The sequence below is a fragment of the Peromyscus californicus genome, unplaced genomic scaffold (assembly GCF_007827085.1).
Source record: "Peromyscus californicus insignis strain IS unplaced genomic scaffold, ASM782708v3 Scaffold_20__1_contigs__length_68692818, whole genome shotgun sequence".
Taxonomy (NCBI): domain Eukaryota; kingdom Metazoa; phylum Chordata; class Mammalia; order Rodentia; family Cricetidae; genus Peromyscus; species Peromyscus californicus.
The window spans coordinates 6,870,251-6,887,497 of NW_026294503.1; the positions used below are offsets into that span (position 1 = coordinate 6,870,251).

General features: G+C 37.9%; 1 protein-coding gene across 40 annotated transcripts in view; it reads left to right on the forward strand.

The window, feature by feature from the left end:
* Rims2 (regulating synaptic membrane exocytosis 2) overlaps positions 1–17,247 on the forward strand; it is a 490,233-nt gene that overhangs the window by 138,788 nt on the left and 334,198 nt on the right. For all 40 annotated transcript variants that reach the window (XM_052747649.1, XM_052747654.1, XM_052747651.1 and 37 more), the window contains one exon: positions 7,037–7,347. In XM_052747649.1, coding sequence (XP_052603609.1) covers positions 7,037–7,347 — 311 coding nt within the window. The remainder of the gene's footprint in view (positions 1–7,036; positions 7,348–17,247) is intronic.

Below are 17,247 nucleotides of genomic sequence, written 5' to 3' on the forward strand. Positions count from 1 at the left end.
TATTTTTATTGGTTATTTAAGAATTTCACACAATCCACCCCAGCCGCACTCACTTCTCAGTCCTCCCAGGTCCACCCCCTCACCCTTGTGCCTGCCCCCAAATAGAAGAAGAAGAAAAAGAAGAGGAGAAAGAGGAGAAGGAATACAACAAGCATCCCCCTCACCCTTGTGCCTGCCCCCAAATAGAAGAAGAGGAGGAAGAGGAGAAGGAATATATCAAGTCCATCCCCCCTCATCCTTGTGCCTGCCCCCAAATAGAAGAAGAAGAAAAAGAAGAGGAGAAAGAGGAGAAGGAATATACCAAGTCCAATTTGTGTTGCCCATATGCTCATTGGAGCATGGTCAAACTCAAGTGGCCAGCCTCTTAAAGAAAACTGGGGTCCATCCTCCTGGGCCCCCCATGAGCCATCTATTGTGAAGAGCTATACTTTAGCATCCCCATCACATTTTTAAGGGGCTCTCTTCAATAGCTTCCTATTTAGACTGTTTCTTTGTTTTGGGGTGGTGGGAGATTGTCACAGAAGCCTTGAATGTCTCTCATTCTCAACTATGAGTCTGCAGTCATTGATATCACTGCAAAAGAAACTTCCCTGTCTGTAACAGTCAGCAGTAGCATGGATCATGAACTTCCACATGGTTTCTGGCAGCAGCATGGACTACAGACAGCCATAACGCCTTTGGCAGCAACTTGGACCATGGACCTCAACAAGGCCTCCTGTGACAGCACAGACCATGGACATCAACACAGCCCTTGACTATAACACAGGCCATGCCATAGGCACCAACATGGCCCCTGGCAGCAGCACAACCCACACATATGAACATGGCCTTTGATGGCAGCACAGACCACGGACCTCAACATGGCCTCTGACAGCAGCATAGACTACAGGCATTGACATGCCCTCAGTGGCTGCATAGGCCATGGATGCCAACATGGCTTCTGGTGGCGGTACAAATCACAGACATCCATATAGACCGTGGACATAAACATTTCCTCCTTTGGCAGCATGGACCACAGACATTAATCAGTATGGCTTCCAGCAAGAGCACAGACCACAGACATCCACATGGCCTCCGGTGGTAACAAGTACCATGGACATCGACATGGCCTTTGGCAGCAGCATGGTCAACAGACATTAACATGACCTCAGGTGGCAACACAGACCATGGACATCCATGTAGACCACAGGCATCAACACGGCCTGGGCTGGAAGCATGGGCCATGGATACCAGCATGTCCTCTGGCCTTTCTTTATGTCCTAAAATTGATCTATTTTAGAGAAAGTTCTTTATTTTAAGCCAAATGTTGTTTGGAGAACGTATTAGGTGTATAGACAAGAGAAGTTGAAAACAAAATAGCCTACCCCTTCTGTGTTTGTGTGTAAATGGATGTGGATGTGGGAGTGTGGAGAATTCAGACAGAGTTAAGGCCAGTATTTGATATCACTTGTGTTCTTTAGACATTGTCTTTGTACTGGACAATGTGCTTGGTTAAATTTAACAAGTATCTTTACTTTCTTTATATTTGAAATTCTTATAAAGGAATCACCCTTCAGGATGCTCTAGCACTCACTGGTGCATTAGTATTTCAGAGTGAACTCAACATTGCATTATCATTAAGAATGGGCCATGAAGAAAAGACACCAAAGTATTTTACATTGTTCATCACAGTAGCACATTGCCAGTTTTTACTTTAAACCACCCAACAGAATTTTAGTTTGACAAATAAGTCCTCTGGATCAATGACCTATTTCTGATATTTGGATGGGTGGGTGGGTGGGAAGAGAGAGAGAGAGAGAGAGAGAGAGAGAGAGAGAGAGAGAGAGAGAGAGAGAGAGAGAGTATGCTGGACACACAGCAGGGTGTTGGATGTCTTTCATCACTTTCTGCCTTATTCCTTTTAGGCAGGGTCTCTGTGAACCTGGAGCTTGTACATTTCAAGGCTGGCTCATGAGTGACCCAGTGATGAGTCAGTGTGTGTCTGCCATATCTCTGTCTTGGGGCATCCCTCCTTTTATTGTCCCAGGTCAAGAGATTAGATCTTGTGTCTCTGATAATCTTGTATATGTTCAAACATGTCATTACTGGCAAAAATAGATGACCAGTTGTGCCCAAGGTGTGCCTGGAAGATGATGGTTTACTCATGTAAACAAAATGTGGAGTCATTCCGCTTTGACACTTAAGTAAAAATGCTGCCTTATGATTTGCAATAATTCAAGTCTAGGTACAGTCTGAATGCTGTTGATATAAGTAACAGAATAACCAGAGTAGGCCTGACTTTTTTTCTTCAGTATTGAAGAAAATCAGATAAACCACTGAGAAACAAGGTATATTTTGGTGAGTTACTTTTCAAAGCACAGTAGTAGCCAACAGAGAAGACTCAGCCTGGGAAATGCCCAAGTTTAAACTTGCTCATTTTTCAACCTCCTAGACACTTACCAAAGATCCCATTGGCTTGCTTTAGCCTATAAATGTAGCTATTACCAGAAATGGCATGTTTGCTGTTTATGGAGACCATGCATCGTCTTGTTGCTTAACTCAGGGATATCAGATGAAGCATATTTCTGCTTTGTGTTCTGTATCCCAGCAGCCTCTTACATAGGATTATGGTGACCTGTTGGAAAGCCTTAACACTCGAGGATATGTGCCAGTATACTGATTTTGAAAATCCACCCTAGCGATCTTGAGGGAATAACTTATAGGTAGTTGCTGAAGTACCTATAAATTCTGCCCATTGTGAGACAGAGATACCTTAAAGTAGGTAATGCTGTGATTGAGCTCCTCTGGATTCCCGCTATCTTGCTGATATCTTTTGCACCCTCATTTTTTTCCCTGTCATAGGGTTAGGCAGAGAAGAAAGCTTCAAGGGATCCGCGGTGTGATTGTAGCATATAGGTATATTCCATAGCCCTGAGTGTAAGATGAGCAATGTTTGTACTTATTTGTTTGCTTCCCCTCCTTCTACTCTTTAAAATTCACAACAAACTTTACACCTATTTATTCACGAGCTCCTTTCATAGTGTCTGGCATATACTGTCTGAATCCACAAAAATAAATTAGTTTTAATAGTTATTTTCCCTTCTGTATACAAATTGGGATTTTCTGGTCTGAAATTCATTTTTATGGTAAATTACAGTTTCCTTCAAGTTTGTCTATGAACGCTGAATATAGTGTCATTATTTTCATAGAGTAAGTAGTGTGCCGACAGCTGACTTTTAGAAAAAGCTACTATTTGTACTTGTTTCCCCATTTCTGTCGTCTAAATATGTCTGCAATTTCAAGTTAACCCACATTACTTCATGGAATGAAGTTCCATGGGGAGTTGGGAGTTCTTGTGACATGCTTAATGGTACTGAAACTGTTTATACCCCAGTTAAAGGTTTCTCCAGTAGTGCATTTTCAATAGAACACATACTTTAAAAAGATTTCATTTGTTATCAATTAGAATGATAAATTAAAACCAAATCTTTGTAGCTCAATGAAGAAGTAGTTATTCTATGTGAACTTCACACTAGTGTGGTGATCAGCTAACTTTCCTTAAGTTTTCATTCAGATTCCCAGACTTACGGTTACTATGAATATTTTTGAGGTCCGTGATCTTCAAGCCCTATCCCCATTTTAGGAGGTTAAATCACTGCACTTTCAGAATATATAATCAGTTAACTGTGGTGCCAGCTTGCAGCTAGCTATCCCCTGAATTTGTTCTGATAAACCAGCTAACTTAAGAAGTCTCTCTCTCTCTCTCTCTCTCTCTCTCTCTCTCTCTCTCTCTCTCTCTCTCTCCCCCCTCTCTCCCTCCCTCCCTCTCCCTCCCTCCCTCCTTCCCTCTCTCCCTCCCTCCCTCCCTCATTCCCTTGAGAATTGTAGAATTGTATACAGTGTATTGTGATTGCATTTGTTGTCCAGCTACCCTTTCTCACCTTTTCCCGACTCCCACCATTCCCTTACTTCTTATGTTTAGTCCCCTTTCCCCCTCTCTCTCCACAGTGCCCACACCCTTCCTTTAAGAAAAAAATTCTTGATAAGGGTCTTACGTAGTCCAGGCTGGGCTCAAACTCCACAGGTTGGAAGGCTCACCTTGACTTTGTGACCCTCCTCTCTCCATCTCCCAAGTGCTGGGGTTATAGTGATGCACTGTCACTCAGCTTTAGGTTATTTCTTAAAATAAGTTGCTTTTGGAGTATTTTACATTAAGGATCCTTTCTGCCTGTCTCCATTAAACTGCACTGTGGTTCTTTTGCTGTGGTTCTTTCAAGCTATCATCTTGAATGTATGTTAGCTTTGGATCTTTTTGACAGAGGTAAATAACAGTACTTAGATAATTGCCTTGCAAATTCATTTGTTCCATTGTTAATTATCAAGTTATTCTTTAATGTCTTGAATGTGACTTATTCCAAAGACAGCTAATTTTAGAGTCCTCTAACAGATTAGTGATTTGTTTCAAACAGAGAAGTTGAACTTCCGATTTTATTTGCTGGTTGAAGATTGAGCTTAGTGAGAGAGCGTCTGCCTGGCCAGTGCCCTTGATTTGCTGCCAGGCGACAGTTCTTCATGTGTTTTCAAAGGACCTTCCTTTAATAGAGGTTGGAAAGCATCTGCATTGGTCACAAGTCACCTCAAAAGGGGTCATATCTTGGTTATCATTTGGACATAATATGGTTTTTAAAACTATTGGTTGATGCATTTGGATATATTTATATTTAATGTCCATTCACATCAATCATAGAAAATGAACTGTGGAGTTTGTGTACTAAAAAATGAGTGAGGCCACAGTGTTTTTGTTAAAAATACTGCCTTACTTATTTTCAAATTAAAAGTGGCACATATATTAACATTATTGATGAGTAACTTATTTGGGAATTGATGAAACATAAATTTTGGTTTTATAGTATCAAATACCTTACTATATTTCCTTCAGGATTACTTCAAGTGACGTCAAGCTAGTAGGCATTTAGATCTTAGTAGTCTATGATTTATATGGTCTTACTATGCTAACACAAGATAGAGTCTTTGCTTCCAACAATAATAGTCAATTCAGTAGTGGATAAAGGAATATATACCCCATTCAATGAAAGAACAAAATTATAATCATAATAAACAATTATAATGCTGTGTGATGCCAACTATAAAAATAATACAACTGGTTTAATGGAACATTTAAATGATACTTTACAAAACATCCTTATTTCAGTGAAAACCACTTGGTTGGATGCAGTGATGGGTAATTATCTCACAAGCTGATTTCTGCTTTGTTATTGATTAGTAGGCAGAAAGGCTTTCTTTTTTTGTGATTATCTATATTATTGGAAGTCATTTAAATATGAAAAAAATCTTGAAATGTGGAGTCTGTGTGAGAGTCAGTGTAAGCATATAATACTCATTTGAAGTATATGCTTACCTTACATTTCACAAACATATTTTTGTCTGTTTGTTTATTTATTTATTTGTAGAGTTTCCAATTAATCAAAAAAAGATTTTTGAGATGATAGAGAAGGTTTTCTGGTCATACAGCAATAATGTCCTTAGATTACTGGATTCTGAAAAAGATATTTCAGTTACCAGTCAAGCATGAGATAGGTGTTATCGTGGTTGGGAATAGGGGAGGAAAGGGGTGTTTCTGTCTAATGGGTATAGAATTGAGGTTTATAAGAAGTTTTCAAATTCTACTTGGGAACAATTTGAATATAGTTAATATTACTTGAAGTATCATTTAAAAGTAGTAAAGATGGTTTAATTTGTTGGATTTTTTAAAAAAAAAAACCCAAAATAAAAATCAAGCCTATCTCATGTTTTTGTGGAAATATGTTTTATTGATGCACATTTGTTGTGTTAGGTACTTTTACTGTATTTACCCACCTCTATGCTCTCTTTTCACTCTCTGTTCCCTTCAGGTCCTCTTCCTAAATAGTGCCTTGCCTGCCTGCCTGCCTACCTGCCTGCGTGCCATCCATCCATCCATCCATCCATCCATCCATCCATCCATCCACCCACCTACCCACCCACCTACCTACCTACCTTCCATATTCTCTCTCTCTCCCCCTCCCTCCTGCCCACCCTTTCATGCCTCTCCCACTAGTACCTCTTCCTTCCCTCTCCTGCTGCTCTTTCTACTCCATAGTCCCGCCCCTAAATCTTGAGTCAGCATAGGAGAGAATGCATGTAGTATTTTTCTTTCTGAGTCTGGCTCATTCCACAGCCTAGAGATCTGCTGCATTTGTTTTCCTGCACACATCATGATCCTTCTTGTTTATTGGTGATTAAAATGCAGTTCTGTATATGTAACCTGTCTTCTGTATCTATTCATCTCTTGATGGATGTCTAGATTGGATCCATTACTTAGCTATTTTGAATAGTATCAAAATAAATGTAGATGTGAAAGTGAAAGAATCAAATATATCATTACAATTTATGATCAATGAATAGGTTTTATTGAAATTAGTGGTGTTGTTAGCTTTGTTTTAGTCATTGATAGCTACTTAAAAGAAATAAAACTCTTTAAATAAGCACATAATATAGTTGGTGGTAGACTATTACTCTATTAACAGTTAACATTACTGGAAATCTAGTATATAACATGCATTTTGATGAATTATTTTTATTTTAAAAATATAAGAAATGCTATCATTTTGTTTTTATCCCTTGTTTGTTAAGGAAATTGAGTTCTATAGTTATAAAGGTTCAGTACCTTGCTGAAAATTTAATTTCCTGTTTTGGAGATACTATTTAAAATTGACTAACTCCAAAATTCATTTTCTGTTTACTACATCATGCTTCTAAATAAATAAATAATTACAGAATACAAGCAAACAGCTATCATTTTGATATTTTTTTTGTCAGTGTAATTTCATTATAATCATGCTTATAAAATTAAAAGAAAGGATAAATTATTTAATTTATAGTAGCATTTAATCTTGAGTTCATTTTAACTGCAGAAGTATAACAATGTAATTTTTTTATTGGTTTGAATTTTTTCTCCTTTTGTTTGTCTTTCATTCTGAGGGAGATTTATTTCTTTTTTCTGTGTTATTGTGTGCAGGTTATGTGGGTGTGTAATTTGTGCCGAAAACAACAAGAAATCCTCACCAAATCAGGAGCGTGGTTTTATAATAGCGGGTCTACTCCATCACAGCAACCCGATCAAAAGGTTCTTCGAGGGCTTCGAAATGAGGAGGCACCTCAGGAGAAGAAAGCGAAACTCCATGAGCAGACCCAGTTCCAAGGACCCTCAGGAGACCTACCTGTACCTGCAGTGGAGAAAGCTCGCTCTCATGGGCTCACAAGACAGGATTCTATTAAAAACGGATCCGGAGTGAGGCACCCGGTTGCCAGTGATGTCTCTTCTGACAGGTAAACATCTTGTGGAGTCTCTAATTTTGTGTTTATGTGTGCATGGTGTGTCGGGGTTCACATGTGCAGGTCAGAGGAGGACAACTCTGTGGAGTTAGTTCTCGCCATCTGCCTTCTCGTGGGCTCTGGAGATTGAACTTGCTCATCAGGCTTGTGTGGTGAGTGCCTACTGAGCCATCTTGCTGACCTAATGTAGTACTTGTTATATTCATTCCAAGCAGAAATAAACATATAGGAAAATTTTAAGCAACAGTGAGTTGCCTACATGTTGTATCCATTTTTTTTTTTTTTGGGTAAGTCTCTATGTGATGTTCAGGATTTTAGCTATGACAGATTTAAAGTATTTTATATTTGATATGGGCAAGATTATAAGACAGATTTCCAAAAATAAAGATATGAATTTTAATATGACAACTTTTGTTGCTGTTGTTGTAAATTGCAGCCTTCCTACTGGGTGTATTAGCTTTTCACTGTAGTCTTTCTTGAGTGAAGGCAGGGGCTATTTCTTCTTGTGTTTACTAGGCATTTATATAGTTGCTGTGGTAAACAGTCTTTTTTTTTTTTTTTTTTGCACTTTTGCACTAAATTGTAAAAGTGCTTTATATTTCTTTTTAAGCTTATGCATTACAACTATTTTCTTTTTAAATTTCTTGATAATATACAGGGTTCACTGTGTACCTGGCCTGGAGCTTGTAATAAGGCTACCTTTAAATTCCTCATTCTGTCATCTCAGCCCCCCAGGTGATGTCATTTGCCACCATACCCATCTTCTCTGCCTTTTGATGAACACAATCCTCATTTTGATGATGTCTGATTTGTTGTTGATTAGTACTTCCTAAGAAAAATCATTGATTCCAAGAAATTGCTCACCCTTGAGTCAAAATGTTTTCCTCTATTCCTTTTAGAGGCTTTATATCTTTAGTTTGAATCAAAGGCAAACCTATTCTTGAGTACTTTCTTTTGTGGTAATGGGAAGTGGACACAGTGCCTCATGCATGCAAAACAAGTGCTCTTCCACAGAGCATCGCCAAGTCGTTTCATCTCAACTGCTAGAAATTTTATGCTTTTACATTTTACAATTATACATATGATCCATTTTTGGTTAAATTTCTTAGAATTAAAAAAGAAATGCTTTCGATGTATATTTCTCTGAATTATGAAAATTTAGTTGTTACACCACCATTTATTACAAAGGCGATTCTTAATTGACTACTTTTGTTCTTCTGTCTAGAATTAGTTGTCAGCTTTGAGTAGGCCTCCATGTAGACTTGTCTTCTACTTCACTGATCTGCCTTCGTGCCAAGGCCTCGTTGTTGTGATTGCTAAACACTTACGTGCCTTCAAACAAGATAGTATTCGGCGTCTAACTTTGCTATTTTTTTTTTTTTTTTTGGTTTTTCGAGACAGGGTTTCTCTGTGTAGCTTTGCGCCTTTTCCTGGAACTCACTTGGTAGCCCAGGCTGGCCTCGAACTCACAGAGATCCGCCTGGCTCTGCCTCCCGAGTGCTGGGATTAAAGGCGTGCGCCACCACCGCCCGGCTAACTTTGCTATTTTTAAAGCTGTTATGGTCACTAGAAGTTTTTATTTGAATTTTAGGATCGTGTAATGAGTATAATTTAGACTAATTACACCACAAATGCATAACATTGTACTTAATTCACATAGAAAGATATCTGCCATTTCTGAACAGTAGAAATAGTATAAGAAACATAGAGTTGGGTTTTTAATTTTTTATCCCATAGCTTTTAATTGAGAAATTTACTTAATTTAAATTTTAAGTAATTATTGATTAGTTAAGGTCTCATAACTACTTTGTAATTTGATTTCTAGCATTTTTTTGTTTTTATCTTTCATTTTCTCTCTCCACCTTTCTTTTTTTGATATTTAAATTGACAAGTCAAAATGGTATGCTGTATTTTTAGTGTATAGCATAGTATTTGGCATATATATACATATATATATATACATATACACACACATATATATATGAATTTTGGAATGGGTAAATCAAACTATTTAACAGATGAGTTTTATCACTTATCTATTTATCCAGTGAGAAGATTTGAAGGCTGCTCATCAAATTTCAAATGTATAATATCTTTTTACTAATTATAGCTATTTTGCTATAAATAGAGCTCTTTCATTATTATCTGTTAAGTGTATATATTCTTGGATGTCAGTGTGATGTATACATGTATGCAAACAGCATGTTAATTCTCCTTCTTTTATACTTTCCATTTGTGGTTAAGTCATTAGTCTAGAGGAGTGCTTGAGCCCTTGAGGTTTAGTCCATTGTTGGTGTGGCAGAAAACATGGCCACATGCAGGCCGACATGGTGCTGGAGAGATAGCTGAGAGTTCTCCATCTGGATCTGCAGGCAGCAGGAAGTGAACTGTGTGCCACACTTGGCATAGTTTGAGCATAGGAGACCTCAAAACCCACACACCTACTCCAACAAGGCCATACCTCCTAATAGTGCCGCTCCTCATGGGGGCCATTTTCTCTCAGACCACCACAGCTCACTCCATTTCTCTTGCTTTTTCTTGTTTCATCCAATGTGTTCTTGAATAGTGTGTCTTGGGGCTTGTTCTTTGTGTGCTCAGGTTAACTTCCACATTAATGTCTTTTTTGGGCATGCTTTAAAATTCTCTAGTGTATTTTTCAGTTGTAAGATTTCTGTTTGATTTTTAAACGTCATCTCCATTTTTGTTTTTGTGTGAAAATTTCAAATTACTTCTTTGTGTTCTAGAAGCTCTTGGTTTCTTTAAAACAGCGATTTAGAACTCCATTCTGGAGTTCACCTGTTTTCAGTATATCTTGCCTTGTTTTGGCTGTTAGTTGATCTCAACTAAAAGTTCTTGGTGTTTGTTGGTATTAAATCTCATTCTTGCATTGAAGAGTTAGGCACTTACTCTCAATTTTGCAATATTTGTGCCTATTTTTTCAAGAATTATAAGCACGTTGTTTATTTTCTATGGATATGTTGTCCCTTCTGCTATTTCAGGATTTTGTAGCACGAATCTTAATTGGTCTTAATAATAAAAACCCAGAGCCAGATATTAGGGTAAATGCTGAAAGATCAGAGAGACAAAGGAGCAAGCCACAGCTACCCCTTTCCTTGCCAACTCCTCAGCCTGAAAGGGGGACCGAGCTCCTGTCTCAGCCCACCTTATATTCTTCTCATGGCCCAACCATATCAATTCCCATTTCCTCCTCCCTAGTACTGGGATCAAAGGCATGAGATCCCAAGTGCTAGGATTAACGGTGTGGGCCACCACTACCTGACCCCTATGGTTAACTAGTGGCTAGCTCCACACTGATCTCCAGGTAAGCTTTATTTGTTAGAGCACAAACAAAATATCATCATATTTCCCCCTTTTGTCTAAAATAAAAAAGGGAGGTTATAACTAATGTAAGAAAAACTATATACAATAAGTACAATAATTATATACAGTATATACAAGCAATAAATACAACAAGAATATCTAGTCCATTAAAAATTGACAAATTCAGAGAAAATACCCCATATCTATCCTATCCTGGTGAGTCCAAAAGTTTGTACCTAATTCACTTTCTATTCTAACTTGCCTCACCAAAATTATCTTTTAGTGTTTCTCAGCCTTATATACTTTACATCTCTTTAGTGAATTTCTTTACTAAATCTGGTAACAAGGAAAACTATAACTACAACTACAAAGTCTTCAACTCTACCAGAGACCTGAGAAGGAAATAATATTACCTGAATAAGCAGAAAGTACAAACAAAGGACTTCCAAAAAATGTAAGAAATGACAGAAACAGCAGGCTGCATGGACAGTTACCCAAGTTTCCTCTGCAACATCTTCAGCCTACAGGCCTAACATATCTGACAGACTTATCTGTGAAGCAGGATTTTCTGAAGGGCTGTCCTATCTTGTCTTGGCAAAGCTCAACAGTCTTTTCTTTTGTGTCCTGCTTGCCCCATTTGGACAGCATACTGTCAGCAGTCAGGGCCAGGGTATTTTCTTGCCCAGTGGCTAACTTTGCCATATTCTGTAGGTCTCTGAAGTGTTTGAAGATGACCTGTCTATCTAAAATATATCTCTGTTTGACGTTGATAACATATCTAATATGACTACAAGGTCAATTGTAATAGGTGACTAATTACTAACCTGCATTTCTTTATTATCCTAAATAGTTTGTAATAATAACTTTCAAGGACTAGAAATTTGCATTACCTTATTAAATGAGTTGTATAGGTACAATACCTTGAACAAGATTAGAAATGTACATACAGTATGTTCTAACAAAAATAATTTCAACTTTGTATCAGTATACAAAGATCCATATTAATGTAAAATATTTGAAACAAGTAGTTGCTTTTTAAAAGTAGATTCAATAATCTACCCTTTTATCCTATCATATCTATATCCCCCTGTTTTCTTTCTTTTTTTTCAAGAATCCTGAGTCTAATCTCCTTTGTTGAGCTTTTTTTTTTTTAAAAAAAAAATTATTACCAATAACAACTTGTAACCAACTACTCTAAACAATAACAAATATCCATGACCAAATGAATAACCAAATCCCACCCAACCCTCCTATTGAGAATGTGGGTGTCATGTTCTTAAAATTACTTCCTGCTTCCTGGGGCAATGGCATCTTTAGGGAATCCTGAAAAGAAAAAAAATGGGTTAATTGTCAAGTCCTGGGAGAGGTAGCTGTATCATTTGTTATCTAGTCTCTGTGTAATGGGAAGGTGCAGGGCTTGTCTTAAGTTCTGACTAGAGTAGTCTGTGAGGCTGCATCATCTTACCTAGCCACCTCAAAATTGTCCTGAGCATTTTGTAGTCCAAAGCCTATCTTTGGATTGTGTTTGCCATTTAGGGGTGTTATGATACTCCATGTGGAATCGTCATTTTAAGATCTCATCCATCTTTTGGAGACTTCAAAGGTTGCTGTTAGGCATTGTCATGGTTTATTGCAGAAAACATTTTAAATGTCATATGCAGCAGATCTCAAAAAGGTTAAAGGATTAATATTTGTTATGTACATCCAGAGTACAAAAACTTAATTCCTAGTTACCTGATAGAGACTCAAACCTGAAATCATGTATAGGAAGCTAGATGAAGCCTTTTTCTAGAATTAGTTAGTACTCTATATGACCATTAATATCATGACAAAAAGTTTAATATATGTATGTCTTACAAATTTTGAGATAATATTTGTACCTTAAGAAAAGTGTTGAAGAGTCAAAATAAAACCAAAGGATTGTAAGATTAGTAGCAATAGAATAGTCTTTTAATTTTGGTTTTTCTTCTGTCCCATATCAGGTGGCTCTTCTGACATGAGACAGAGATTTTGGATTTTCCTCTTAACAAGCATGCTTGGGTTTAGAGAAGGAGAGAGCCCTGCTCCAACTCCACAGCCAGCTTTAGTTTTTTATTGAACTGGGACTGCATAAAGACCATTTGTATTATATGTCTGTAGAGAACAGCAGAAACAAACATTTAGGAAGATTTATGAAATTTTATCCTATTGGAGATGTAATATATCAATCAGCCAATTTACTCTTTTTCTTGGGACATTTTCTTTGGATGATTCCTCCTTTTTCTTCAGGTGTCTCATTTGTCCAGTGGTCATCAGATTCCTTAGCTGGATGCCTTCATTCTCCTGAAAAGACAAAAACAAAACCCTTCTCCAACCCTAATTTTAGGGAGGTTCTCTTTTGGCAAGTTATATCTGATCAAATGAAAGCATTCGTTAGTCTTAAAGTTATTTTATATTGAACAGCCACATTGTTTGATGAACTATCATCTCTTCTAATTAAGAGATCTCTCTTGCTCAGATTGAACCTTTATCAAATTTGATGGTATCTGTAGCTTATCTTCTCCTGTGGAAACAAAAGCAAAACCTCTTCTGCAACGTAACACATGTCCTGGTTTTCATTCTTAGGGTAACACATCTTTAAAGTACACAAGCTGATATAATTCCATAGTTTTTTTTCTATTATTCAATTTCTCTCTGCAGCTTTCATTCCTTTCTCATTAGCATTTAGAAAACTTAAAGTTAATTAAGCATTATGCAATCTATTTCTAGGGGGTTTTGTTACTCCTTTTTGTTTATTTAGCATATTCTTTAGAGTTCGATTTGATATTTCTTTTTTTTTTTTTTTTTCAAGACAGGGTTTCTCTGTGTAGCTTTGCGCCTTTCCTGGAACTCACTTGGTAGACCAGGCTGGCCTCGAACTCACAGAGATCCACCTGCCTCTGCCTCCCGAGTGCTGGGATTAAAGGCGTGCGCCACCACCGCCCGGCCTCAATTTGATATTTCTATGACTGCTTGCTCTTTAGGATTATGTGGTATAACTATAATATGCTTTATATTGTGATAAGCAAAAAACTGTTTCATTTTAATAGAGACATACACTAGAGCATTGTCAGTTTTAATTTGTACAGGTATATCCATGATGACCATAACTTCTAGCAAATGTGTGATTACAAAATCAACCATAGATAGGAAATGTCTTCTAACAATCTTTGAAAGTCACTAAGAGTCTGCAATTAATCTCTCCTAATTTGTACCTTTTGTGGTCTAATTTTTTTGTACACCTATTTTACATCCTTAATAATTAATAGAATCTCCTCTTTGTATTTTTTCAAGAGCAATTTATAATCTCTAGCAAGGCCAAATTTTCTTTGCTTCTTCAAACCTTCTTTCTCAAGTATCTAAATTTGAGTCAGCTAATAAAATATTGTCCATGTAACGGTAAACTATAGATTGAGGAAATTGCTTTCATATCATTTCTGACAGCTGACTTACAATATATTGGCACAGGGTTGGGCTATTTAACATTCTCTGTGGGAGAACCTTCCATTGATATCTCTTAACAGGCTGAGAATTATTATAAATAGGTACCATGAAGGCAAATTTTTCTCTTTTTTTTGTAAAGGTACAGTCAAGAAACAGTCTTTTAAATTGATATGCTTCTGTATCAGCTGTTCTAAGGCCTGCAGTTTCTGTGATGTTAAAGGCCATTGCTCAACCCATACAGGTTTGTCCATCAACCATTTTAAAGGTAGGGCTGTTGGTGGCTTTGAAAGATCAGCAGCTGTTGCGCCCTGTTCTTGTATAACCTGAATGCTCAGTGACTGTTCTTTATAATACCTTCTGATATTTTCCCCAGAAACATATGTTAATTTATGGTTTGTTTCTGAGATTGGAGGAGTGTTAATCTGGGTATTCCATTTTGCTGTAACAAATCATGTCCCCATAAATTCATTGCTATGTTAATCACATATAGCTTTAATTTTCCTCTCTGTCCTTCAGACCCTATACATTTGACCCATCTCATGCTGTTTTACATGAGATAATGTTCCAATCCCTAAAAGCTGAATATTTACCTCCTTAAGAGGCCAATTTGGAAGGCAAGATTCTGGTGCAATTATTGTAACATCTGCACCTGTGTCTACAAGACTTTCAATGACAATGTCATTTATTCATATTTTTAATTTTGGTCTTTGTTCACTCTGATCTCCAGGAAAGCTTTATTTGTTAGAGCACACAAAAATATCCCCATAACATCTGATGGTTTTGTCAGGTATCTCTTGAATAGTGGACATTTTCATCTATAAGACTCAGGTTTAATCTGCTAGTGTCAGACTTGGTGACCACAGGATTCTTTGTTCTGAACACTGATACTATGTCAGTACTGGAGAGTGATTCAAGTCCAGTTTTCTTCCAAGTCAACAACTGGTAGTTTTAGTAGGAATGGGGGAACACCTGAAAAGATGTTCCTCTAAGCCTCTTCCTGGATCTAAGGCAGTCACAGAGATCCTGTCTACAGTTACTGACCTTGTGAGTGGAACGCTGCCTGACTCTGGGCAGCACTGCTTTGGAGGGGTACACGTCAGCATCCTGTGTCAGGAGTTAATACTCTCTTCCATTTTCCTCCTCTAGGCAGTTATTATTCTGTGCTTTGCTAATTGAACTTATGTAAAGAATGGAGTGGGCCCTAATACCACAATGCTGTATCATAGCCCCAATTCAAAACCCGTTAAGACCAGCAGCACTGACGTTGGACCAAGGCCCGTCTTAGCCCAAGATCATACCAGCCACAGGGATGGTGGTTGGAATAGAACCTGATGGGCTGGGCCTTTCTCCGTCACTGAAGGTGCTATAAGGGCTTAATGTCTGTGTGCTGGCCTGGTGATGGGCTTTAGGGCTTGGGAAGGTTAGGTTTGGCCAGCCTCTTCCTGAGTACCAGAAATATGCCTTGTGCTTCCTTCCTGATATTTCAGTGGATGGAGTTTGGTTCCACACTGTGCTGGCCAGGGTTGGAGCAGTGTTCACCTGGCAAATATGATTCCAAAGGCTCAGTGGTTAAGAATTAACTTTAGGGCATGGATTATGGGGCTGTGCCTGGTACTGGGCTTCATTGTAGCAGTCTTGGTGCAGACTTTCAAGCCTAAGATCTGGCCTTTATTTCTTATTTCTCCTTTATGACTGCTCTTTCCAAGCTGTGCTGCAGTGCTTGGAGTCTGAGGAGGAGTTATGTGGGTAACTTTTTCTTGCCTTCTGCAGAGATGCATCTTTTATTTTTACTAACCACCATGGTCTGTTACCTGCTGTGGTGATTTTGAATAAGAATGGTCTCCATAGTTCATATATATCAATGCTTGGTCATCAGGGAGTAGTACTACCTGAGAAGGAATAGGGGTGTGGCCTTGTTTCAGTGGGTGTGTCTTTTTTAGAGGAAGTGTGTCACTGGGGGTGGGCTTTGAGGTTTCCAGTGCCCATGCTGCTAGATCCAGTGTCTCCTCTCTCTTCCTGCTGCCTGCAGATCAAGATGTAGAACTCTCAGCTACTTCTCCAGCACCAAATCTGCCTTTTACCGTCATGCTCCCTGCCATGCTGATAATGGACTAAACCTCTTAAACTGTAAGCAATCCACAGTGAAATGCTTTCTTTTATGAGTTGCCGTGGTCATGTTGTCTCTTCACAGCAGTAGAACAGTGACTAAGACATCTGCCTTTGGTAGCTCCTAGGAAGATAGTTTGGTGTGTGACTTGCTGTTCAAATTGAGGAATTCTTGATCTGGAGAGAGAACCTGAGAATTTTAGTGCCATTTTTTTTCACCTCCTGTTTTCTACATTTCATCTTGCTGATTTCATTGAAATTTCATTTGGCACCAAAATGTTTAAGCCATAATATAAAATTGAATAAAAGTAATTTTTTTCATAATCAGACTTTCAGCATAGTAGTTTTAACATTCGGAGATGTGTGTATTTATTAAGTACTGACAGTGTGCCTGGAGCAAACCAGTTGCATTTAAGATTTACCATGCGGCATATATATGGTTTAAGGCACATGTTTTTCATTTTCATAAGCTCTCTGAAGAAACTGGCATAGTGCTCATGAATCTTATTTAAAATGGTTGTCACAAATAATGTAGTAAGAAATAGTGTGAACATGACAGAAATCAGATAAAAAGATACACATTTTTCCACACTTTTTTTTCTTTTTTTGCACTGCTGCATTGCTAGAGAAGTGCTCTGCTACTGAAGTATGTCTCTAGACAAGGAAAGATATGTTTTAGAGGAAATCAAAGTATGGTTAAGAAATATATTGAAGTATAAGAGATAAAACTGATAATTGCCTCAAGAGAAAAATGAATCTTAACAACTTGGAAGCAAATGTGCCTCATAAACTTTATCCCTGGATATTTCTTCCTTTGCCTTCTAGATTATCTAAAGAAATAAAAAGCAGTTGTCTTAGTTTATTTTTCTGTTGCTGTGATAAAAATCCCTGACAAAAGCAACTCAGGGAGAAATAGTTTATTCCAGCTTACAGTTTGAGGTTGTAGCCGTCTTGGTGGCAGGGTCATATCGTCCTGATCTGTGGCACCCGAGCACATCACACCTA